The sequence below is a fragment of the Pectinophora gossypiella genome, chromosome 1 (genome assembly GCF_024362695.1).
Source record: "Pectinophora gossypiella chromosome 1, ilPecGoss1.1, whole genome shotgun sequence".
Lineage (NCBI taxonomy): Eukaryota > Metazoa > Arthropoda > Insecta > Lepidoptera > Gelechiidae > Pectinophora > Pectinophora gossypiella.
Genome location: NC_065404.1, coordinates 11,445,804 through 11,473,473, shown reverse-complemented (window position 1 = coordinate 11,473,473; position 27,670 = coordinate 11,445,804). Strand labels below are relative to the sequence as shown.

Sequence of the window (27,670 nt, the reverse complement as noted above, 5' to 3'; positions counted from 1 at the left end):
TCTTTGTCACTATTACGACACAATAATAAAACGTTCAATTGCTAAGCGCTCGTAGTTAATACTGTGATGTTTCCTGATTTTAAGTCTATTTCAAGTATACTAATTGTCGGATGATTCAAAGAGCTCAATCTATAGGGAAAACGCTAGAAATGCATAAAATGTAAAGTAAAAGTCGGAAGTTACTTCACGTTCATGGTAATTTGTTGAAACGGATAATAATTTCGCTGTTGATGGAATAAAAATGTTGAACAATTTGATATTATTCTATGGATGGGTATGAATTTTATGATGGAGGTGTTGCAGCGGTTGTGAGATGATTTATTATAATGTTCACTAAATATCTGACTAAATGTAAGTTATATTTTTTTGTATAGACATAGCTTTAAGATGAATGGTGATTAAAACTATTATCATCACAATAAGTTTGGAGTTTTATTGTTTTATTCAATGTGGGTCGTTCCAGCCGATTAAATATTATACAATTTATATGTAACACTAAATAAACTAGTACGATTCTTCAATTGAATTTATTGTAGGATTAAGGCACAGCCAAGCAATATAAAATCTATGTATAACTTAAAATAACTTGGTTTAAAAGTACAATATACAAGTGCTGTACAAATACTTAGGGCTGCATATATGACGCGATTATGCTCATAATCAATACAAATATAAATGCTCATAACAACGTGTGAATGTTATATTTTTTATACTAGATAGGCTCGCGTTTGACCACAATTTCACCTGATGGCCACGCTCACCTACACTTATCTCGAACTTATTTATTAAAATGCGACGCTTCCATAGACTCGAACGCTTCTAGTTTCACGTTTATTCTGAAAACGGAAGGGTTTTTAATAAAATATAATACACAGCACGGTACTTCAGCATAGTCGGTGACCAGGAGATGGAAACCTGCTTATTTGTAATGTGTTGTGTACTTGTGTTTAATGTGTATATTTTGGTGTCGCGTCGTACGTATTTCATTTTAGGTAAGCGGACCCCGTGAAAAACGGGATGACCATAGATTTACTACTACCGTAGATGGATGGAACATCAGCGCTCAAAAAGTGGGACGCAAGTTACTGTTAATATAGCGACGTTGACAGTACTTTACGTCAGTGCGCGATTAGGCGCCGAACTGGCAACACGGGGAAGTGCGTGGTAAAAACTTGCAAAAATAGAAGCTCAAAGCGAAATAAAAGGATTGAACATCATATTTGTTATAAGTTATAACACTGTGCATGTTATCATAGTATAAACATTTTAATTTTAGCAGTAAAACCCATCAAAATTATTATTTTAGTTTAAAATACACTAAAACAAGTACTCCCAGTCAATCCGAGTCGCAGTATAACCCGACCGCCTTACGAAGCATCACGCGCTAATATACGTAATAAGACGATACGTATTTTCTTAATTTGACGCGTATGTGTAGCTAAACAAGTGCCTAGTTTTCGCTGCATTTTTGTATCAAGCGCTGTATCTACGGTAGTGGTAAATCAATGAGGATTACGCTCGGGAGATGTTGATTATATACTCACTTTTCAAATGCAGCCTGCATGTCGTTGACCTTGCTGGGATGGCAGACGATGCTGGTCTTGCTCTGCGTGGGGTCAAACAGAGTCGGTAGCCACCTCTGTGCCGCGCTCTTCGCTGCTTCTGGTGTCACCGACGCAATTGCGCGGACCAAGTCCCTATGGAAAACGATGTTAATTTACTTACTTATTTCGCCGGGTGTAAGTGTTTAAGATACGTAAGATCACGCCCATTTCTCGTTGGGGTAGGAATTCCACTTACAATGATCTTGACACTTTCGCTTTTTCCACATCTTAAAGACTTCCCTCTTCGCTCGCCGATTTATAGATAGGTGGGTTTAGATGAGTAAAAAAACTAGATTATTGGCATATATAAGACATATAGTTTTATCTTTCAGTATCACTACATAGTATAAAATAAAGTCGCTTTTTCTGTCCCTATATCCCCATGTCAAAATCCGTTGCGTAGTTTTAAATCTTAAACGCAACGGATTTCGATGCGGTTTTTTTTAATGGATAGTGATTCAAGAGGAAGGTTTACACAATATATAATAACATCCATTAAATAGTGGAAAAATACTGTTCTTTTTGAGGTTTTTAATGTGATGTCGTAAATAATTTCATTTTTTCCTCAGTATTGCACCCGAGCGAAGCCGGGGCGGGTCGCTAGTACTGTATAAAAAGATGAAAGGAAGTCTGGAAAAGAGACTACTTAACCCTTATAATTTGACTGCTTGGGCTATACCTGGGCGGCTGCGCTGCGACCACGCAAAGGCGGGGCAGCTACACTCCGTGTACCGAGATCATTATAGCACTTTCTCTGTCTGTCATTCACATTGTGTGAACTCATAGTTTTTTTCCCTCACGCCTATCGCCTCTGAAGGCGCGGTACAGCGCTCGCGGTTATATTACTTAAACTACACAATAATAAAATATATAAAAAACACAGAATCCCATACCTGCTGTATGTGTCACTGACTCGCTTCAAGTAGTTAAGCAGAGATTGACTGACCACGTCGGCGGGGCACTTCTCGTTCTCCACCACCTCGAACAACGCAGTGCTCTTAGAGGACTCGAACAGATCCTCGTCGAAATTGCCCTCCTTGAAGTATTCCGCCTGGCAATAGTTAACATTATTAAAATCTCTTGATGAAGTCTTAAGTTTCTATAATCGCATAAATGCTGAACTTATAGACTCTTGGTATTATTGAGCCGTCAAAGGCCCCTGACATGGTTCATGTTAGGACAATGTAGACTGAAACACTTGATTGTTGGAAAAGTAAGATTCCGTGCTTCAGAAAGTACATTAAGCCGCTGGCCCTGGCAGCTTGGATTACGTACTTGAGTAAACCTAACCTGCAATTGGAAGGTGTGGCAGTCGCTTCTGTAAAAACCAAACCTGTACCTTCCAATATCTTCAGGTTCGGTAAGTGGACCCTGGAATAATAACTCGGTCTTCTTCTATCGTGTGGGTTGTGAGGTGGATTACCAACCCCATCAATCCTGGTGTCAGGGTTAGTATTGAACCGCCAAAGGCCCCTGCATGGCTTATGTAACGACTACTAACTCGCATCAGTAAGTAGGAACCGGGACCAAGGAATAACTCGGTAAACGCTTGGACGCCAACAAACTACGGTTGTAGTTTGGCGATAGTATTAAAATGTATATGTATGTAATTTTGTTTATAAATAAATTAAAAAAAAAATGTAGAAGCTCACCACAATAGACTTGGCCTTGGTGTATGCGGCGACGCAGTTGGTGGCCTTGTACAGCGAGAACACGATGCGGCCCTCGTTGGGCGCCGGCCGCACGCCGTACCCGTACGACAGCCCGCAGCCGCGGATCAACCGCCACATCGGACCCTTAATTATTTAATTTTTTTAAAAGAGTACAACCACATCACACATATTGAGCTTATTCCACAACTTAACTAGGTATTCTGACTGATATGTGTAACAATAACGGTGTACATAGCACTCGCAATCAATAAACTAATTTACAAATTCAACAGTAGCAGAAAGGTTAATTAAACTTAATTAAACTAAATCAAAACATACAAATAAACTTTGGTGATAGACTTAAAATATTAACTCAAAAAGTGCCGAATAATTAAAAAAAAAAGACCCTACGGATCAATACCCATACTCTTCTTCTTATCGTGTGGGTTGTGAGGAGGAAAACCAGCCTCATCAATCCTGAATACCCATACTTAACCTAGTTAAAAAAACTAGATACCTCGCTAGCATGCAACCATTTTTTTCCATTTAGGGGATGAAACTGGGTAGTTTCCTAGGTTAAAGACAAATTATGAAATTCTGATTACTAAATTAAGACATATACATCTAACAAAAGGCTTTTTGCTATTTAAGTTATTAATGAAATTTAATAACGTAAAATGTAATATTAAATGCGAAATTTATCACGTAAATTGAACTGTTAATTGTATAATTTGTTTTATTTTTTAGTTATTTAATTAATTTAGTTTTAATTTTATATTTGTTTTGTTTGCATAATCTATTTCTGTACTGTAAGTAACTGTTTTGTTTATGGTGTAAATATTTTTTTGATTTCATTTCGTGTTTTGACGTTTAGTAAAGAGTAACTGATTTGACTAGTTGGAAACTATTATTTATTTGGTTTGGTTTAAAATGTCAATGTACCTCGAGCTGCGTGAAGTAGTTGAGCGCCACGAGCAGCGGCGCGGCCTCGTCCGCGCTGTACCCCCGCGGGCCGGGCGCCAGCTGCACCAGGTACGACGACTCCACGCCGCCCACGCCCACCACGAACCCGCCGCCGTACCCCGACATCAGCTCCGCGTCCCAGTACAGGCGGGGACTGGAAGGTACATGCACTTTTTTTTAAATGCGAGCGCAATGATGTTGAAACACCACATCCAAATCGGACCATCCGTTCGGGTGTTACAATGGCGCGGACAGACAGGCAGACAAAGGGATGTAATTTATCCGCGTAGCGTCGGGGGTTAATAATACAGTACGGTGTATGTTGACAGTCAAAAAGAACACTTATTTCGTGTTTTCATACAGATAGGCCTTTTTTATCTTCTTTCGTGTCGTTCCCTCACTGCTGAGAATCGTGATTGTATGTGATCTTCCTGCACTGGGTTCGGTCCTGTGCCATATGTGCAGCTCTTTGTATAAGGCCCCCAGCTACCTGCTTGACCTGGTCCACCCATGTGATCGGCGCTCTTTCTCTGGCACGCTTACCCTCATTCTGGCCCAGAATAATTGTGTTTCTCTAGACATAGCAAATGAGATCGCATTTTGTGCCCAAACAAAATTTTTATAAAGTGACTTATACACAGGTACAGTTACTTACAGGTTTGCCTCCGGCATTAACTATTGAGCCAGACGACTAGAGAGCGCTGAGGACTCTGATTATTGAGATATTTTTTTCCTATGTGATTTTTTTTATACGTATTGCTGTATGTGTAGCTAAATAAATAAATAAAACTGTCATCGTCCACTTGTTTGGTGCAAAAGTGGTTACATGGTGACTTCAAAATCGAGCGCTTACTGACATAATAATAAGTAACTCGTTGTATGTCATTGCGGACACTTACACTGGCGGCGTAATTTCATTCTCCCTCGCGAATCTCTTCCAGGGTTCAGTGGACAGCTTGTACCGGTCGAAGTCGGTGGCGAGGTGTATCCACAGGTCGCGTGTGATGGTGCTCAGGGTCGCGCGAGCCTCGCGCAGCGCCGCGTCCGCCGCGTCGCCGCCTGCTACCGGGAGGGAGTATTTTATACCGTGACCGTGAAAAACACAAAACTTTGTAAGCTAAAATCAATCCAGGTCAAAAATGTGGTCTCAAGGTAAAAACCTGGAATGAAATTAATTGATTCTTGAATAAAATCACATCAGAATGTGAGTTTTAAAAAAGGCGCTTACGTGATAATGCGAGGTTATCCTCTAGACGGCCACATTGAATTTAATGTGACGTCACATTGCCTATAAGAGTCAGGATCTCGCTCACTGGGCCTCCCTGAATAGGGTTGAGACCCTATCCCTGAGGGTTGACTCGCCGGCGCTACCAACCCGGATAAACCCCCACGCTCCGTCCGTCTTCATCACGGATGACACCGCACTAAGGGGGTATGAGATGACAAAAGTGAAGCGAACGGGTACTATTTGTAACACGGTAGGAATATCTGTCAAACGAGTGATTCGATTGACGGATAACCGATCTTTACGCCTTACCATGTTTCTAACATTCATTACGAAGATGAAAGGCTTAAATATAATAAATCAACCGATACGAGCTTCAAATACTAACTTAGACTTATGATGCTTGTCATCCCGACAAGGCTGGCGACTTCAGCTGAAGTAAAGAGAACCTATTAGTTGCCAGAACCTCATGGCAAAAAAAGTAAAAAATAATGGTTTATTCAAATGGCAATATAAAATGTCAGTCATCTGTCAAGTACGAGTTTTGTTCTCAGATTATGTCAACTGTTTATTTCTTGAAGATACTTCTCAGTGTTGAGACAATGTCAAAAAAAAAACACTACAAGCAATAAAGGCGGAAAGAAAAAAAAATAGATTCAAGTACTGGAACAGCACATGAAGGAGAGCCGTGTATCTGAAGAAGATAATACAATTTTAATTCACCTTTACTTGATTGTTATTTTGAGGTTATGATTTTCATATCCATATATTTTACGTAGTACAAAATAGATAATATTACCTAGTTTCGCCATGTCTTTATAGAAAAGTCCCTCGTTTCCGAGTCGGAAATAGGCGTCAGTTTATGTATCTCTGTGTATGTTTATTTATAGAAATTTAATTGACCCATTTGCCATCAGATTCTGGTATACCTATTTCACATTTTTCCTGGCATTGGGATCCATAAACAGTAATTTTATTTATCCGTTATCCCGGCGTATCCTTGGGATATTGTCCAACCCAAATCGTCTTGTGGCTTTGCCCATATTGGTTGTCTCAAGCATTACTGGCATGCATGTTACATGTACATTCTAAACTCTTATAAAACTCAGTAAACTTGTACTCAGGCCATACTGACACAAGAAGTTTTCCCCCAATCTTCCCAACCCATGAAAATTTCGTTCACTTTTGTTCTAAAACTTTTGGAAATACTAACGTGTCTTCCGAAGCACGGGGGAGCTCGAGATGAAAACTTTTTTTTTGTGGTCACCCATCCTATGACCGACCTTTGCGAAAGTTGCTTAACTTCAACAATCGCAGACCGAGCGCGTTTACCGCTGCGCCACCGAGCTCCTCAAATAGCGAAAGAAAATTTTGCATCTTGACGGCGTTTTCGCACTACATCGGATAGTAGAAATATACTTAGATATATCATATACAGTACAGTACAGTACTGTATTACTACAGTAAGGACACTATTGTACGTACTGTAATACGTAAGCTACGATCTACACTCGGTATCCGTCTACGGCCACTATGGATCCGTCATTTGACGGACGCGCAGTCATATTTTTTTAGCTTTACAGTCTTAGAATAAAAGTTGATCACTAATAGAGTAATGTGATTTCTGTCTGCGGGGCAACAGAATGTGGGAACAGGACGCCGCCTGTTTCGCTCGCCGCTCTCTGTCGCACTTATGGAATTCATGCGAGATAAAAGAGTGTGAAGAACGTAACACGCGGCGTCTTATTCCCACAATTTATGGCCACACACAACAATTGTTTGGACAACGTTACTATTACTCAGCTCAGATTGTTCTGAGCATTTTTGGGATTCCACATAGTATATACGCACCTGCATTGAGTTGTTCGTTCAGGTCCTTGAGGAACTTCTGTTGTCGCAGCACGGAGTTCCAGTGCACGTTGCTGTCTTTGCTGTACAGCGAGTCACGCAGGATGTCGTACACCAACTTGTGGCCGTTTCGTCGCACCTACACATTATTCATAGGATTACATCACTTGATTATCCGAAAGTAAGATGATCCGTGATTTGGAAGGCACGTTATGCCTTTGATCCCGGTTACTTCTTACTGATGTAAGTAAGTGCCACAAGAGCTATGTTAGGGGCTTTTGGCGATTCAATAATAACCTCGACATCAGGGTTGATGAGGTTGATAATCGACCTTACAACCCACACGATAAGAACAAGATATGGGATAGTAACGTAAGGTGAAAATTGGCACATGGATAGATCTAAACCTATGGATGGAGTTTCCAAGAATATAGTTGGAGTACGTTCCAGAGACGGTCTTGGAAATACTGCGATCTAATCTAAGTTCACGCAGATCGAGTCGAGGGCGTAAAGCTACTAAAATCCATAATTATGTTCAATCAAAGCTGGAGTGGTCCAAATTTCTACCTTCGTACCTTTGAATTTGTTACAGAATTTATGTATCTAACGTATTTATGTTGACAAGTAACTCCTCCGGCCTGTGCTCAGAACGTAGAACGCATTAGATTATGCGGTAAATTCCGAAAATTACAAGGAGCGATAAAACTATTCCAAAATGAATGCGTTACCTGTGAAACGTCGTTGATCATTCTCTGCGTAAACACCAATAATCTCTCCTTCGTAATCTCCGCCGCGAACAAAACTTCGTACAAGTGGTTCACTACTTGCTCGTAGTCTTTCGGTTCACACTGAAATAAGAAAAAGCATTTTAATAAATTTATACTGCAGTTAAAAACGCAATAATTTAAACAATGGATCGAATTCCTTAAAGACGCCGAAAATAGGCGCTGCTTACGTCTCTCACCGCTAGCTTTGTGAGGGCAGGGTATGTTTACATAAACACTAATTCATAGTCTCGCCGACCATTCGCTTTTCCACCAAACTCCTTAACTGGGGGAGCAAATAGCATTTAGGGCAGTATCTTGACTGCTGGCGGAACAAACAGCATTAAGGGCAGTATCTTGTTGTTGGGGGACCAAACAGCAACAAGGACAGTATTTGACTGCTGGGGGACCAAACAGCATTAAGGGCAGTATCTTACTGCTGGGGGATCAAACAGCATTAAGGGCAGTAGCTTGCTGCTGGGGGACCAAATAGCATTAAGGGCAGTAGCTTGCTGCTGGGGGATCAAACAGCAGCAAGGCATCTTGATTGCTATTGAGCAGTGGCAGGTCAAAAACCTCGTGTTACATACTTTTATAGCTGTAGGCTGTGAACAGCCCCAAGTAAGCTATAAAAGTAAAAAACCCACTAATACTTACCCTAGTCTCAATATGCAGGAAATTCCCGAATATTCCGACGGAGAAATTCCCGGAACGTCCGAAGCCGACGTCGTTGGAGAACAACACCACCAGTTGCTCAGTGGTGGAGATCACTTCTTCGTGTGGTATCAGCTGGCCGTTGCGCATCACCGGACACTCGGCTAGACCGTTCATGTGGAGGGGGAGCCACTTGCGCGTGTTCTCGTCTATCGATGTCGTGTCTAGTATTAGGTTGATCTGTGGAACAGCGATTATGGTTTTTTTTTCATTTCATTATATCCTTAATCTAAATACATGGTTTGAATGATGCCGCTAAACCACAGAGGTTTGTCTCGACACCCATATAGTTATTTGATCAGGACTTATTGGCGGGAAAGGGAACGGGACAGTTGCTTTCTTCATTGAATAATCTAAATAATTAATACGAAGTGGTGTTTTGTGGTTAATGATTGCATTAAGTCGGAAAACATTCACGAGTGTTATTATATCGGAATATTCAATAAACAAAATTTACCTATCTAGTTTCGCTTCGTCCCAACAAGCCGCTTTATAACTCGAAAGTTTATGCGGACTTTTGAGTTAATTCGTTTGGAGTTCGGAGTAGAAGTCTGCTCCGAGGGTGGGGCTTAGGTTTCATCATTCATCGTTATCACCTTTCATCATTTCATTATCATCAAGACTAAATACCCAGAGGGGGTTAGGCAAATCCAGCTACAGATTGGTGCGGGGCGTAATGCTAACTCTATCGTTGTTATACTGTGACGATGTGACCTCTTTGAGGTACATCATCCTGGCTTGTGCGTTATTGGAAACGCTAATTTTAAAATGTTTGTATTGTTTATTTTGTTTCTTCATATTTTGTCTATTCGGCTTAATGATTTGTCTTCTATGGTCCGTCAATCCTTCAGAAGACCTACCAATAGCCCGAATAGACAAAATGTGTGAGTATAACCTCGGGCGTCATCGGCTTCAATCTCCTAGCAAAAACAACAGACTCTCTTCAGACTAGTTTGGTTAGGACGTTACAGGCTGATCACCTGATTGTCCAAAAAGTAAGATGATCCGTGCTTCGGAAGGCACGTTAAGCCGTTGGTCCCGGTTACTACTTACTGATGTAAGTAAGTAAGTTACATGAGCCATGTCAGGGGCCTTTGGCGGCTCAATTCTAACCCTGACACCAGGGTTGATGAGGTTGGTAATTCACCTCACAAACCACACGATAGAAGATGACAATACTTACATAAACAAAGTTGGTCTTGAGGCTGTGCACGCGCGCATAGAGCGGTATCTGCTTGAGGTCCATGTGCGGGCAGGGCGCGCCGTCCGAGCTCCACGAGCTGATGTTGTGGCACCGCAGGTTGCTGCAGGACGGCACGGGGACTGAGGCCAGCGTGCCGGGGGGCGGGGGGCGCTGGCGGAGTTACAAGTTTAATATGCTAGAAGACAACCTATACCTCATTAAAAAGCGTAACAGCTTCTGTGATCCAGTGTTTGACCATTGGGCTCACGATCTGGAGGTCTCGGGGTCGAATCCCGTCAGAGACATAACATAAACTGCCTATATACGTCCCACTGCTGGGCACAGGCCTCGCCTTAATCAGAGACATAAATAACAAAAATCACTTTGTGGTCCTTAGTTTGGTTAGGACATTACAGGCTGATCACCTGATTGTCCGAAAGTAAGATGATCCGTGATCACCTTAAGCCGTTGGTCCCGGTTACCAATCACTGATGTAACTACGTGATCGTTACACGAGCAATGTCAGGGGCCTTTGGCGGTTCTATGATAACTCTGACACCAGGGTTGATGAGGTCGGTAATTCATCTCACAAGCCACACGAAGAAGGCAGGAAAGAAAGTAACGACACAGATCATGTAACGAAAGGCTTTGGCACATCAAGTCTGAGTCTACCATGTTGTAAGAAACTATAAAAAGTGCGTTGCGCCAAAAGCAGTAATAGCGCAGGCGCGGCGCGGGCGCAGTTTGAGGCTGTGCACGCACGCATAGCGCGTTATCTGCTTGAGGTCCATGTGCGGGCAGGCCGCACAGTCAGTTATGCCGCGATTAATGTTTATGATCATTTCAAAAACTTGCAGGCGAGTTAAATATGACAACTGTACGCAATTTTATATATTCTGAGCCATTGTACTTCGAAGTTTAAACTTCAAAACTACGTGTTAACATTTTATATGGTCCCTAACCTTCCGGAAAAGGACTACTAACCTCATTGAACTCCATAGCATCAGCAAGTTCTTTAGCTTTCCTGGCGAGTCCTTCTTCTCCCAGCTGCGCTCTCTGCTCTTCTATTCTCTTCTTTTCTTCTTCTGCCATTCTATAAATTACAATGTTTATTATTTTTCTCTATAAACAGAAGGGATATTTCAAGCAAGCAAGGCGGTGAAGGTGTTATTTGGTTTGGATTTACGTGTATAATTATGTCGAAAAAGTCGGTCTTTAGAGGATACTTCGGAGAGAATGCGCGAGATCTTTACAAGAACTTACGTCATTTAACGTGCCGTCAGAAGCACTGATCATCTTTGGACTATCAGGTGATCAAAATAGGGATCACAGGGATTTGAACCCGGGATCTTCGGATCGTAAGCGCAACGCTCAACCACTGGGCTGCGGAGGTCGTTATCTTGTGTTTCCCGTTCTTGTGTATGGAGGTAATACTAACTTGGTCTGCATGTCAATGCTGGGCGAGCCAACGATGGTGACGACGTCGTCAGTGAGGTACTTCTGCATCAGCCGCAGCCAGTACTCCGGCCCTTCGCCCAGCAGCTCCTCCAGGTCTTGTTGCGGGTTCATGCGCGAGATGAACTGGCAATACAACAGTTTCATTTATTTTATGTTAGGAAGCTCAGCGGAGTTCTGCACAAGCACACCCGTGAAGCGTGCCTTCTAACGCGTAAGTACGGTCACGAGCATTAATATGTATACACTTTGGTACCATGTCACATTAACTTTTTTGACAAATTGAACTGTAAGTCTCAATAAATGTCAAATATGTTAGTACGACAGAGTCCTAAAGTGGGTACATTATATTGCTCATGACTGTATGAGATAGACAGTTCACGCGCTCAGCCTTACTCCTTAGGTATACGGCCATTTAAGACTTAAAGTAAGACCCTGAGGTCCCCCTCAGTGAAGTCGGCGCTAGGTACGAATTGTTGCACGAAATGTATGAATCGTCCTATATTTTACTCTATTCCCGCACTACGACGCATAAAAAAATAAGATTTATTAAAAAATGTGAAGTGTTTCCATCCCATTTATAATTACATTAAGAAAACATTTCAAAAAATATAAGTGCATATTTCTATGTGTCTGCTGAAACCAGCTCCAAAATGAAGACGTGGCCAAAGGTCTATGTAACCAGGCCAAAAATTCCAAAAAAAAAACAGGAATTCTGCTCTCTAAAGTTGAAGAAGATAGATTATGCTGATTGTTGGCTAGTTTTACTTTGGGACCGATTCCTGCAGACACCAATTAAAATTTAAAGTATTTTGACAGTTCTAAATCTAGCTTTTCTTGCACTCATCGTTAGCGAAGGACGGCACTATTTGTAGAGCTGGCAGACAAAAAATACTTCAAAAAAAGTCTTTTACAAGACTTACATCATGTTCGTTCTGTGAGTACAGCGCGTCGCCGATACACCGGAATGCGATGGCGTGGTGTGGGTCGGACTCGAGGCTCGCGATGCTCTCGCGCAGCTGTTTCTTCAACAGCCTGCGCAGACGCTCCATGTCCAAGGGTTCAGCACCACTGCGCACCGTATCTATGCAAGCGCGCGCCTGGTCACGGGCCGCCTCTAGCTTGTCAATGGGCACGTTGTCCAACTCGATCTTGATCAAAGGCGCTATGTTCTCTGTTAAGTTGTAGGATACCTGTTGAAGGAAAATATATCACTGTTTTTGAGTGAAAGAAATGTGTTCAGTTTTTTTTACAATGATTTACATTTGAACAGCTAGTACGGGTACATGCACGTACTTGTACGGGGTGTAAGTGAAATCGAACGAATACTGAGGGGGTGATTCAGGTCATGATTCGGAATTAATCATCAAGAGGAATTTTCCATCGCCAACGTATGGAATTTAATTAAAAGAAACACAAAAACATCACGTCCTTCAGTATTGGTGTCGGTGTCACTATACTGTGTATAATAATGAAGTACATAAACTCACGTCCCCGGCGAAGGCGTCTTCCCTCTCGACGAGGCAGCGCTGCAGCGGCGCGGAAGCAGTGTCGCATAAATACCGCAGCAGCACCGCACACGCCGTCAGATCCTTGAGTGCGTGCGACTCCTTCAGAATAGGCCCGCGCCACCCGAACAACACCTGTAGGACGAAGGATGAAGGATGAAAGTTACTAGTCTTTGGTGAGGTGACATTTGCTTGGTCATAGAATTCGCCATCTTTGCCACGGTTGGTAACTTTGCCCACTAACGGATTTGCTTAACTTCGTAAGGCCGAGATTTCCAGACACTGTTAAACAATTTGTTTTGGATTTTAGAAATAGAAATATAAATGTTTTATTGCGACCATGTGTTCGTACAAAATGTGGTGTTTTAAAAATACAGAACTACTTAGTATAACTTTCACATTCGGTCTTATGACTACCCACAAAAGTTTAGCTTACTTGTCCACAATCCTCGGTGTCTGCTGGCCACTGTTCCTTCAGCTCTCCGTACAGCGGGGTAGGGGGCACGGTTGTCCAGGGCTTCTGCCACTCATCCTGCGGCTTCTTGCCTCGCTGTAACGTGCACATAGCATTTCGATAATAAATACATAGAATATAAACGTACTAATTTGCTCGCGCGCGTTATGCAATCTGAAAATGGTGGCAGAGAGAATCGATGTATACTGCTGCTCTCAGAGTGAATTCACAAGGACAATATTGTTTGTAATTTGTTATAATGTTTAGGTGAATTAAGATCGTATTTATAAGCTATTATAAGTTACACATTATATAAGATACACTGTCGCATTAGGTACAACCTGTAATGATAGTTGTAAGATTGAATAAATAAATAAAATAATTGTTGCTTGATAATTGGATCAGATTATATATAGAATTATGTTGCTACCTATATAACAACTATATTGCTACCTATCAGGGGTAAGGTACCTATGTAGGTATATTGGTAAGAGAAGCAATATTGCTTCTCTTTATTTTGATTAGCATAACAATGGGTAGAAGATGTGTTGAGCCTGGCTGTAATAACAAGGTTTATCAATATACCCAAAAACAACGATAAAAGATGCATTATGTTTGTTATCCATAAAATTAGAAGGTTAAACGAAGAAAAATATGTACAGCGCCATCTATATTGTTTTTGAGGAACGCAGTCTAAAATGTCTCATTAGATGTCGGGCGAAGATTGGCGTCGTCGTCCGTGAAAGCCCCGTGTCTCCGGGGACACATGTCGCTAGACAAATGTGAGAAAGAAGCTTTAAAAATAACAGTGTTGGAGGCACCAAATAGCAATTAACGTCAATGAAACACAAATACATAAACGTTGTTCACTGCAGACACCTCCTAATTTTATTTTTAAGTTATACCCGTCATCTTCTTATCCGCCGAAAAGAAAAGAGACGGATGATTGTCAACAAGTTCATTTTAAAATGAATGAATAACCCGTGCGAATAAAATAGTCATCTCCTTGGTATGAAATTTTCGTGCTGTCTACTTAATTCTGTTGGGTTATTGGCCGATGAAAAATTTTTAGATGGTTGTTTTAGATTTCTGCTTAAAATTGACGTGTATTTCATAAATTTTATGCTAGTCGATTACCCGTCCCTTTCTTTTTCAACACATAAGAAAATGACAGGTATAACTTAAAATAAAATTAGATAGCGTCTGCAGGAATTAACACCATTGTGAATTAGAATCAATAGGCTACTTGACTACCTAGTCAAATGAGATACTTTTTACGAAACGTCAAAACGAAAATTTGCCTTGGAGTTTGTATGGAAATACTGTACTGTGACGTCATCAATAAAAGCGGTGAAATGTCGTACTCATTGTCACTTAATTCTTAAATAAAAATCGAAAATAAGTCGAAATATAAAATGAGATTGATTTTTTTGTTCACCTTAGACTGGCTTTTATTTCTACATTAGGATTTTATAATTTATCTTTGACCCAGTCAAATACCCAATTCCACCAATATATCCGACACTACATAGTCATAGAATTAATAACTAGGTTGGCTCATTTCAAATGCAGACAATAAAAAACACATCAAGATTGTAATCAGGTATGAAATGAGTCATGTGAGGCAATCATATAGTTGTATGTACATTGACTGAGGTCATGTTTATAATATGTAGTTTTTGTCATGGTTTGATTCATATAAGGATAGGATAGTAATGGTAGATACTTTGTTTTGAATCATTAATTAGTAAGGTCGGAATTATATGCAGCTTTGTTTTAATATGGGTAGTTTTTATGAATATTTTATTTTGCTTTAGAGAACTTTTCAAACTTGATGGCGGATATATATCCGCAGAGGAAATTATTACGGCATTTTTTTTTATAGCTAATGTTGGGTTATAATTTGGTAGTTTCCTAGGGCAAAGAAAGATAAATTATGAAATTCTGATTACTAAGTAAAGGCAGATCAAAAGGCGACAAAAATCGTTTAACTTATTCATGAATTTACATTTTATATAAATAAAATTTTGTCACAATTTTCTATGACATCACAGATTGCTTTTTCATACAAATTCCATTGTAATTTCGTGTTTTGATGTTTAGTAAAAATTATCGGACTTGACTAGTTGGGAACTACCTTATTTTGTGTCTTCCTCTGATAAGTTATCGATTTACAAAAAATAATAATTAAGTAGGTGTAGTATCATCACTATGACACTCGAACATGATTAGATTAGATTAATTTATTTCACATTTAGTTACATTTAGAACACATTTTAGACGCAATATAAAACGGTAACAACATAAATATGGTCGTCAAATAAATATGATGACTTTGCGACGCAAGTATTAAGATGGATCTACAGTATAAAACCTTACTTTTCCTGATGGAGATAATGTAAATAAAAACCTATGAGGAAAACTTTGCAGACTATGCTGGTACAAGAAAAAACACTTCTTGATAACATAGTGAATTGTTGATATGCAATTTTATAAATCACTTTAAATATATGATATACATAAAAGTGCTATTTATATAAATTAAAGTTATAATATGAAACCATCTAGTGTACACAGGTGATCTTAGTCAAGACTGTTTCATCATGTTATAACAAATTATATCAAAGATAAATATTTGATAAAAGTAATATTTTACAAGGTACCTACAAGTCCGATGAGCATGAAAAATAAGATAAAAATACATCCAAGCATTTATATAACAAGTTCTTTATGTATTTTTTGCAGAATTTCAGTAAATTATCCCAATTTTTTACTATCATTAAACTAAAAAAGAGTAAATGTATATATAATTTGCTTTGAAAAGAAAAATACAGGAAACTGTGTGTGCTGACCTTGGCGATGATGTCATCCTCCACAGTGCCTAGTGCGCTAAACACATCATCCGCACTAATTTGACCGGTCAGAATGATTGTGAGATTCTCCGGACGGTAGAACTTCTTGTGGAAGTTCCGAACCTGGAATCAAGGAGATATTATTAGTAAATTACCATACAGCTTAAGGATTAAAGAGGCTTATAATTCCATAAATATACTTAAGTATTAAAGTAGGTAATGTTAATTAAGTAAGTAATAAAGAATGCTGAATACTATATATTACTAACACCACTGCATCTACAGCTAGACTGATTATCATTCTTTTATTATCTACCAAATTAATGTTATTCTACCTACAAAAATAATAATAATAATAAATTATTTCACAAAATAAAACTACACTGAATATTGAATTATAATTCCCTACCATACCAATGTTATCTACCAAATCAATGTAAATCTACCTACAAAAATAATGACAATTATTGTACAAAAAAAAAACGATTAAAACATTACCTTTGTGTTAGTGGTGGACTCTCTTAGATTCTTCATAATTCCACCGGTTTCAGATGAGTATCCACTATTGGGATACATCGCGCGTAGAAGTCGTAATTCACACCTAGACAATGGAAAATATTATATTATTGTCTTCTACTTTCTTGGTCATCTTTCACCATAATTATATTTAAAGATATGTAAATACAGCTTAAATAACCTAATGAAAAATTCCATCGAAAGTCTTATTGGAAAATTTTGAGCGATAAATTATAAACATACCTGCTGTCAGCATTATTCTCCCTTCCCTGCATCTCACAGTACACAACCCCAGCATTTTCTCCGTCCCCATCAACATGATGGACTTCCGTTATGAACCCTTCATCAGTGAGGGTAGGCATTAAAATATGGTCCAGATAGATAGGCAGGAGTGTCAACATTCCCTCATCTCCGGCGGTGTAGATTGTGTAACAGGTGTGGTCGGTGTCCGTCCAGGCGTTAGTTCCATGCGCCATGCACCGGTTCGCGAGCAAATCCAGGATGCCCTTGTATGGATACCGTTCGGACCCCAAGAAAATAAGATGCTCCAAAGTATGGGGCAGCCCGTCATCATCGTGGGCTTCCGTTGCTGTAGAAGAAACGTGTCGTTAAATAAGTGATACCGCGAGCAAAGTTCAGGATCTCATTGTCCAAACATACCCAGACAGAAGAAACCGTTGACGAGCGGACCCTCAACGTCGGCAATAATAACAGTGATCCCAGTCTTGCACGACACGTATTTGTTCACTGGAATCACATCGGACGCCTTTGTCGACGACACCAGCCTAAAGTCGGACTTTTGACAAGCCATTTTCTTCGAGATACAACAGCACACAGTTCTAAAAACAAACCAAATGAATGACCGGCGATTCCCAGTAATCCCACAAGAATCATAAAATGACACAGACAGAAAGACAACCTAACCAATCAGAGGTAAGCAGATGACTATAGTGATGCGTGTAGACAGAGCGGTGAAGTATCGTATTGTGTCGATATCGATAAATACGCAACAAAAAAAAAACAGTTATAAAATAAACAGTTGGCTAATAATTGTATATTCGCCCTAAGGTTAAAATAAAGTATTATGGCAGAAATATATGGTATGGCCGGATTATTAATAAACACAGTAAGTACAGGCGCTTTGACATTTAGACAGAGACAGCTATGACATGTTTTGATCTATTTTCAGTCAACAAAATTACTGAAAATATCACTTAGTGTTCAAAAGTCAATTAAAATAAAAAAACAGTATTAATGAATTACTCTTTAATTCATTTGTAATAGGCCATAATGGTCAATAAAAAATATTTTGATTGCCTTAAAAGCTAAAAGAAGAAAAATATTTATTTCTTTCTTTTTAGAAATGGCAGCGAAATAAGATTTCTTTCTAAAATACAGCCTGTTTTTTGTTTTTAAGTCGTCAATATTTTACATTATATAAAGAAAAAATAATCAAATTAAAATATCGATATCATTTAAATACACAAACTTTCTACGACAACCTTACTTTTGAAAATGTTGCCATTAAACACATTCAATATTCTGCTTTTTTTGGTTTCGGTAATTAATTTGTAGGAAAGTAGATTTTATGTCATAAAGTAATTTGGAATAATCGTTCATCTTTTAGGTACTTTATTATAACTCACAGTGTCCAGCAAAGTATAGCTAATTATAAGAGATGACCATGAGAATAACAGTTGAGTTACCAGCAATTTTAGCCAGCGATATGCGGTCTCGTAATATCTAATCAATCACTGGGCTATGTATGTCTTTAGAGAAGTCTTAAAGGAATTCTAGAGTTTATCTAGCCCGCTAGCACTTTGATTTCCGTAGTATAACTAGTACTTATTCGTAATACCTATAAATGCCTATAGTTAATATAATATGGTCGTATCTTACCTACCTGCAGATCAGACTGATTCGAGTATAGCACGAGGTTTTTCCATGGTTAATGGCATCATGAATTCTTATACACCGGCACAGTCTGCATGAGAAAGGATATTAAGACAAATAATACGAGAATTTTAAAAAAGTACTTGAATGAAGCTAGTCATGTCATGACCGTATCGATTTTGGCAATATCTCGACACTGTTGAATCGACAGTGTTTATTGTAGAGCCGACATTAATCTACTACCAGGCGGCCACGAACGATTATCTTCTGCTTTAAAAACTAAGCGCCTAAGAAAAAAAAGTGTGTTCAGTCACAAAGTTTGCTAATCATAGAACACAGGCGCATGTAATTCATATATTATTTGTACACACATCGAATCGAATAATAAGTAACTATTAGTATCACAGAGTTATTAGTATCATAGACATTGTTCGTTATTGCAATCGGGGTAGACAGAGCATAACTTGCACCGTAAGCAGCCACTGTAGATGATAGTGTCCGATGTTAAAAATACGTAGTTGGTATTCGAGAGGTGACAACCATCTCATCATCATCAAAATATCGATTATCATGCAAGGAGATCCCTCCTAATCACAGGAAAGCTTTAACTAAAGGAAAACCATAGTATGATCGGTTATTTACCAAAAAAATACGTTGTATGCAGTATAAGTATGTTACGATTTTTTTTTTGACGTGACTTATTGTAGATTTGCCGCAGATGGCATTAACTACTTGGCCGGACAAATGGGGAGCGCTGAAGGCTCTCACCCGGTACAACGTTTAAGACAACATGCCTGAGGGTGCCCAGTTGGGCGTGAACCTCGGCTCAGGGCGTCGTCTGAGAGGAAAAATATTTGAAAGAATTAATCGACCCTAGTGGGTCGATAGCGATAAGCGCTGAATGAGTGAAATCGTCGACCTCACCGGCGGGGTCGGTATCGGGGTCCTGAAGTGTTTGGTGTCGCGAGCTGATTGGCTGCCTCTATGGCTAGAGTAATCGGGTCGTCGGGATCGTGTATTACGTCCTTCGGACGCCGATACTATAAGAACTTGTAATAATAATAAATAAATAAATAAATACTATGTTACGAAAAGCAATGACATAATTGCAGCCTATCACATAAAATATACATTGCCGGTAAAGTGGTTATGGAATTTGAGAAGCATTAGAGCGTAGTTATCTGTTTGCAGGAGTAGTAGTAAAAGAGAGCGGGGTTGAACCGGCGACAGCGACTCACAAAGTGCGCGTTAGAGCCTTTCCATTCTCTTTCTTCTATTCTGTGCTCATATATCTTCGAGAATGAATAAAAGTGCAGTCAAAAGCTAGGCACTATTGTTTTGTTTTTACGTGGATTAATAATGTATCTCCTGCGATATAGGACACATTATCCGAATCCGGCAGATGATAATGCCGCTAATTACCTGTCGCCTATTTCTTAATTATCTTGCCACCCATACATAATTGGTGGCAATGGATTTAGATTAGGCTGTTATGTGACAATAAACGCACGATTTCGATTAATTTACATTTGATAACATATTTTATAGATACGTCATTGATAGCCAAATTTTTAAAACGGGATAGCTTAGCGCTTTCTGTAATCTCGAGTTCTCTACATAACATGGTTTTGACAAATATTTCTCAAATAGTTACGCACTAGTGGTATAATATACAAAACTGCACTAAACATATATAAATATAATATCAAGTATCATTTTCATTAATTAAACCTTGCCATGCCAGCTTTTGTGATGTAGATACCTACTGAATACATAATTACCCCACACAATGTATTATTTTTAATTACCACAGAATTCGTCGTACACAATAGTAACATAATTATCTATAATTATACTTTACTACTTATTCAATCTATATCGAAGATCTGAAAAAGTAGATGCATAGGTGATAAAAGTAGGTGCCTGTTTAATTAATAAGTAGGTATATCTACCGCTGTTTCCAAACGGCTCAAGACTGTTTAGGTCAAAGTACAAAGTTCGTTCAACATTATTATTTCTTGAAGTGACTTATTTTAGATTTGCCGCATACTGCATTAATTATTTACTTGGCCAAACAAAGACAACAGGCCTGAGGGTACCCATTACGCTCAGCAGTACCTACCTATTTATCTTACCAGTACTTATTAAAAAGTTACTATTCCAAATCACGTTAAAACTAGTTCGATCTACAAGCTTTCCATTCCACAAGATTTCATTATTCATCCAAAGTGTTTGCATGATCCTCTTCACAGATAAACAGCCGACTTATCTAGTTAATATATTTTTCTTCTGGGCACTGATCGACCTTCAATCAACCGGATTTCAACCGGACTTCAATCGGCCTCCGTGGTCCAGTGGTTGAGCGTTGGGCTCACAATCCGGAGGTCCTGGTTTCGAATCCCGGTGGGGACATATCACAAAAATCACTTTGTGATCCCTAGTTTGGTTAGAACTTTACAGGATGATCACCTGATTGTCCGAAAGTAAGACGATCCGAGCTTCGGAAAGCACGTTAAGCCGTTGGTCCCGGTTACTACTTACTGATGTAATTACGTAGTCTTACATACAATACAATATAATACAAATATACTTACTTACATGAGTCATGTCAGGGGACTTTGGCGGCTTAATAGGGTTGATAAGGTTGGTAATCCACCTCACAACCCACACGATAAAAGAAGAAGACCGTGAACACAAAAAATACCCTAGAACCTTTTGTCTTTTTGCGTATCCAGTTAGAACGTATGTATGTCGCCGAAGATCTACGCTGCTGTTCCATTATCCAAGGTTACTGGTGTTATTTCATTCCTCATAACCTTGTAGATCTTTAAAACTTCAAACACGTGAGGCATATGCACGTGATACATAATTAAGACATAATTATAACAGGCGTTACAAGGAGAGTTCCGGCGGCAGAATTAACGTAAGCTCACGACAGAGGTACATCCATCAAGATCTGATGTGAGCATCCAAGTCCATGAGTTATTAATTTATCTTCATCATCACTAATTTAAGAGCCACGCTCTTGTCGGTGTAGCATTGTCTAAGCTACTTTTTTAGGGAAAAATAGGCCAGTGGTTTCCCTCTTGCCTTCCGCCCCGGAGTACTCTGTCTGACGCAAGTGGGATGGCGCCCAGAGTAGTCTTTTTCAAACCCTTACTAGGACTCCTGTCCTCCGCCTCTATAATAGTGCTGACTGCGGCCCTCTGTCAGGTTCCAGGTTACAGTCCCTGTGACTTGCCCCTTCCAGCCTATATTGCCGGACTTTATCTTAAGGGTTATTTATTGTCCATAAACATAGTTGACTCGATGATTATAGACGTCGTTTATATGGATTGTCCAGGGTGTAAGTGACTTTGGTCTAACAGAAAGTTAGGGCGGATAAATCTTCGTACCTAACATCGAGTTTTATTTCCACTTGGCTTATTATCAGATTTGAAACGCGAGTCGCAACTTTGAGTTTGTATGCCTCCCGTCCTGGAACGCATCTGCATTTGGAAATTTCAGTCTTGGGTCTAGGTTGCTTCTTTGATGCTTCTTGTGACCAGTTATCAAGGTCAACAAGTAATATTATTCATACATCCTAGTCCTGTACCGGGTATGTTCATAATTTATGTAATAGTTCTATCCTTGTATTCATCGACCACGTGTCTATTGTGTCAGGGCACACGCAACGGCATTATAATGAAGATAGGTAGGTATATCAGAAAAACTATAGGCATGATTAGAGTTTACGATTGGAAAATAAACTGTTTACGTGTTCTGATGTTTGTTTTACGCATTTTAATATTATAAAATGCGAAAATCGGTTTGTTCGCTCGGTTGTTACGTCGCTTTGGTGAAGTTTGGTGGCTCGTCATGGGATTTTGCATACACGTTGTTAGGGAGACGGTAGCGCGCGACAGCCACCGGTGGCTATGGTTGGTTGACCCGTTTGCGAATAGCCTTAATACCTACTTAAGTAAGCTTTAAATCGAAATTCCAACACACAGCAACTCAAAATCAACACCATGCAGCTGAAGATTTGTCCTTAGGGATTATACATATCAATTTATGCAAATATGATTGTATGACGCTTCATTCAAGCACAGTTCCGTTAGCACATTACACTTAAGTACTAGCTAGTATAATCGGCTGAGTTAATGAGTTATTTGCTCTGTAATAAAATTACTTACATTGTAAAAGATTGCTTTAATTAATTATAAGTACTTAAATACGAAGACATTACAAGTTCCGGAGATTACCTATGGAAATCAGACTTATTTCCGGGAACCTATACCACTTAGATCAAGTAGGTAATTTCACGAGAGCGAGTTCACGTATGCATGCATGTATGAATCAGGAAAAGAAAGGTAGAAATAAGTATAATCATGTAAGTAGTGCGCTAAATATGAGGAAAATAAAAATCCAGGAAGATAAACTTACTTACCTATGATAAAAGTTACTCTTTCTGACGTGTTAAAAGTCAGGGTTACTTTAAGACAAAAGCCGGTAGGTACCTACTTCAATTCGATTATTGATGAATGGCTTTTGTGTGATCACAATTCTGCCAGTATCAAGATACCTACTTGCAAAAGCAATATTGCTATTTGACATTTGTTGACATTGCATATTTATTATGCGCAATGTCAAATAGTAAAATAGCTTTTTGATGAATTGCTCTCTATGGTGCATTTTCAGACCCTCTGCGTATTTAGGAACATGGCCGGGAAAACCGTGATGAGCAAGATAAAAGATTCTAGGAAAAAGAAAAGTGGGTCGGAGGAGGAAGTCCTGGTTGCATAATATCAGGGAGTGGATCGGGATCACGAATGCGGTCGAACTGTTCCGCCTCGCGGGAGATAAGGATAAATTTTCAGAGCTGATGGCCAACCTCCACTAGTTGGAGAGGCACCTGAAGAAGAAGAAGGATATTTTTGCGGTGACACTAATAAAGTGATCTTGTGGTTCTCTGTAACCCACGCCCCGGAACAGGCGCACTTGGACGTATTTTGTAGGCTGTTATGTGTGTTTATCATATGATTAATTTGTTTTAATACTTAGTAATCCGCATCACTGATTAATTAGATGGTGTTTATGTATTTAGGTAGGTAGCTACCTATGTTTATTATATTATATGATGGTTAAGGCTAAGGTTGTTAGCCGGAAAATCTTGTTTCAAATTGCGAACAATAAACCGGAATTATGTCATACTTTTTTTTAATTTATTCAATCTCGTGTGCGTTAGTTAAATAATAATAGTAATAAATATGGAACCGGTTTTGCACGAGCACATTTTTGTGAATATATTATAATGCCGGTTTCGATTAAATGAATTTTGTCAACAAAATTCTAGATAAAAACATATTGCAGCAAATAAATATTTTCTTGGAGATGTTGGCGAGTTCATTATGGGAATTAGAAGCAATTAATGACGTTAGCGCGGGATTTTTACGTCATTTCTCAACAACTTTACTGACGTACTTATATCGATGTGACGTATTAACGACCCGTTTAAAAAGTTGTAAGTACTTATTATAAAATGAATATGTAAAATATTAAATGGTTACCCGAAATCCTACCTATCTTTTGAATTAAAATAGTTAGGTTAGCATATCAAATAAATAAGTTGCTTGCTGTATTAGATGTCCATATCTTTTGTGTGTAGGTAAAAATTTTAGAAAAGTATTTTCTTGATAGATACAAATATTTCCTTTTTCTTTTAGTGTGATTTATCCGAGTCCTTTGTTAGCTTATAAATTTATTTTTTTATTGCAATAGTGATATAGATAGATAGTGTGTTACATACTTATTTTTAAATAGAATAAACGTTATAATATATTAAGTATTCACACTTACATGGGCATTGTTATCTTCGTCTCCTTCGGCACGTTTCTTCTATAACAACTAGAGAAAAAATGGGTGACTTAGGTATGTCTACTGAAAGGTTATATTAAAAGAAATACTTCACCATTTAGTTACGTTTTCCGCTGCATGCTCCTATGCTAATATCCAATTCAATTGTTAGAGTTTTCAATTGTAAACTAAGTGCGTAAAAAGCATCGCACAAATTACTATAATGTTACTTACGTAGCGTATTTCATTCGTATAGCGCGAATGGAGATTTTTTATTCATTTTCTTATTCTTTCTTTTTTTCTGCTCTTTGTTTATTCCAAATTCCTTTTGTACATATGTATAGTAACACTATCGGCGACATATTCCCCCAAATTCTATAAAAAAGAATGGTTATTTTTGTTTATATTTTTTATTTATTAAGAAAAAATATATATAAAGATAAAATTTGGTACTCTACTCGTATTAAATTAAACATAACGTAGCATCACGCGTGTATTCCCGACGGGGTAGGCAGAGGTGTATCGTAAATATTCCTAGCCTGCTATCAGCGGCGTAGCGTAGTGGGGGCGGCAGGGGCGGCACTTTTTAGGGGGCGGAAAAATTTCACAATCTATATAATCTATATAAAAATGGAACCCGTTTCCCGTTGTCACGACATAACATAAAAACGGCTTGACCGATTTGGCTGATTTTTTTTTTTGTAGTTTACTAATAATCTGTACAAGGTTCTTACGGAAAAAAATATTAAAAAATCGTATACGATTTTGTTAATACACTATAGTGTACATCGTATAGTATATAGTATACATCATCATCATCATCAGCCCATTAACGTCTCCACTGCTGGGGCACGGGCCTTCCCTATGGATGGATGGCCCAGTGCGGATTGATGGTTATTAACGACTGTTAATGCAGCCGGGACCAACGGCTTAACGTGAAATCGTATCGTATCGCCCTCAGCGCTCCCCATTTGTCCGGCCAAGTAATTAATGTCATCTGCGGCAAGTCTACAATAAGTCGCGTCAAAAAAAAAAAACTATCGGGTCCGTAGCATTGTTTGTAGGTATCATCATCATCAGCCCATTAACGTTCCCACTGCTGGGGCACGGGCCTTCCCTATAGTTGGATAGGGAGATCGGGCCTTAAACCATCACGCGGGCCCAGTGCGGATTGATGGTTATTAGCGACTGCTAATGCAGCCGGGACCAACGGCTTAACGTGCCTTCCGAAGCACGGAGGAGCTCGAGATGAAAACTTTTTTTTTGTGGTCACCCATCCAATGACGGGCCTTTGCGAAAATTGCTTAACTTCAACAATCGCAGACCGAGCGCATTTACCGCTGCGCCACCGAGCTTTAAAATGGAGAAATCGTGACCTGATGTGTTATTACTCTACCCGATCCCGACGCATTGGACCCGATAAATTGAGTAGCGTAATAAGGCATTACGTAAGAGCTTTCTTCTTGACGTGACTTATTGTAGATTTGCCGCAAATGGCAGTAACTACTTGGCTGCATTAAGCAAGATCCAAGTTTACTATCTAGGTATTATGCCTGAATGCCTGAATATAAAATCGCAGGATTCCCTGGAGTTGTGCCCGGTAAATGCCAATAGTCTTGGTCTTTCTTATATGGGACCTAAATATTAGCTGGCGAGGATTGGTTGATACTACTTTATGGAGTGTTAGTGACATCGTAACGAACCTTGAGGGACGATTCAGACCATGATTCTGAGTTAAAATCAAGTGGAATTTTCCGTCGCAAAATTCATGATTTTTTTTTAGTTTTTTTAAATTATTTTCAATTCTATACTTTTGCGATGGAAAATTCTACTTGATATTTACTCAGAATAATCAGATGAATCATACCTCTCAGTATTTGTTACGATGACACTTACACCCCGTACAAGTACATACGGTAGCCATATAAGTAGGTATGGGTGTTAGTGACACCGTAACGAATACTGAGGGGGATGGTTCAGACCATGATTCTGAGTTGATATCAAGTGGAATTTCGTGTCAAAAAATTGATGAAAATTTTTCTTGTTCGTTACGATGTCACTAACACCCTGTATACTACTATACGGAGTGTTAGTGACATCGTAACGAACCTTGATGGACGATTCAGACCATGATTCTGAGTTAATATCAAGTGGAATTTTCCATCGCAAAAGTATTATTATTATTAGCGTGTATTATCCCACTGCTGGGCAAAGGCCTCCCCCATGTCTTTCCAAGTATAACCGTCGAGATCATCGCGCCATCGTTTCCGGGGTCTACCACGTCTACGGTGCCCGTCCTGTGGTACCCAGTGCTTGATGATCTTTGCCCATCGTTTAGGATGCTCTAACGTCCTGTATACCTTTGCCAATCCCTTCGGGGATACAAACCTGGTGCTATATAATGTTTAGTTTAGTACAAGTAAGTGTAATTTAATGTGATGCTGTGTTATGTTACGTTAGAAAATCCAGGAAGAAAACCAACGATCATAATAACGCGGTCGATAGCAGAATTCATTCGCCGAGAGTTTTTGCATGACGTGAGATAGTCATCAGTCATACGGCACATTATGTAGACTTTCTCTTGAAAGGCTGATTGTGATTTTCCTGCGCCAATGTCAATGGAGAGATGTTCCCGGGTTTCTATCTCCCACGCGAGATTATCAGGGCATAGTCAGGCCAGGGCCGCTCCTAGGTGTACACTGTTTTTACATAACATACCTAACATAAATAATCTAAGTACTTATTATAATACATCACACGGGTGTGCACAAGAACAGCGTGACTTTGGGAGCAACCGGAAAGGATTATCCAGTAGGTTTTCCACCACGCTGCTCTAGCAGGTTGGTAGAGGTGTTCGAGTTTTAACCAATGTGTTTATAACGTAAGTATATTGTAACGTACCTACTTTGTACTTTGAACTTGTTCCATTAAATATGAACTATAAACAAAACAGGACTTTCAACTTTTAAAAACGTTTTGCTTAATAAGTAATTATTGTCTTTTTAAGGATTGGTTGAATGGTCCGAATTTAGTAGTTTCAAGGGCACTGGGGGATTGTTATGATGGAGTAAATAAAATTACTGGTTAGTTGAGCCACCTTGGCGCCCGGGCATCCTTCGGCCGGGCCTGGCCTACAATCACCTGCGGCGGCTGACGTCGGCGGAGGCGCGAGCGCGACCCGCCATCCGCTCAATCCGCACGCTC

General features: G+C 39.3%; 1 protein-coding gene across 2 annotated transcripts; it reads right to left on the bottom strand.

The window, feature by feature from the left end:
• Positions 1–413: 413 nt before the first annotated feature.
• LOC126370962 (uncharacterized protein C05D11.1-like) lies at positions 414–17,670 on the bottom strand. 2 transcript variants are annotated; one of them, XM_050016163.1, is made up of 19 exons: positions 17,399–17,670; positions 16,982–17,327; positions 16,721–16,823; positions 16,223–16,345; positions 13,353–13,466; positions 12,899–13,051; positions 12,332–12,601; positions 11,392–11,534; positions 10,938–11,046; positions 9,954–10,124; positions 8,714–8,950; positions 8,021–8,140; positions 7,296–7,431; positions 5,119–5,281; positions 4,199–4,373; positions 3,257–3,400; positions 2,498–2,655; positions 1,545–1,697; positions 414–836 (listed from the first exon to the last, which is right to left on the bottom strand). In XM_050016163.1, exons 1-19 carry the CDS (start codon positions 17,547–17,549, stop codon positions 779–781), a joined length of 3,027 nt encoding a protein of 1,008 aa, XP_049872120.1. In that variant the 5' UTR covers positions 17,550–17,670; the 3' UTR covers positions 414–778. The 2 variants fall into 2 exon arrangements, with proteins under 2 accessions (XP_049872120.1, XP_049872194.1); XM_050016237.1 differs by having other exon boundaries at positions 5,119–5,278.
• Positions 17,671–27,670: the final 10,000 nt, after the last annotated feature.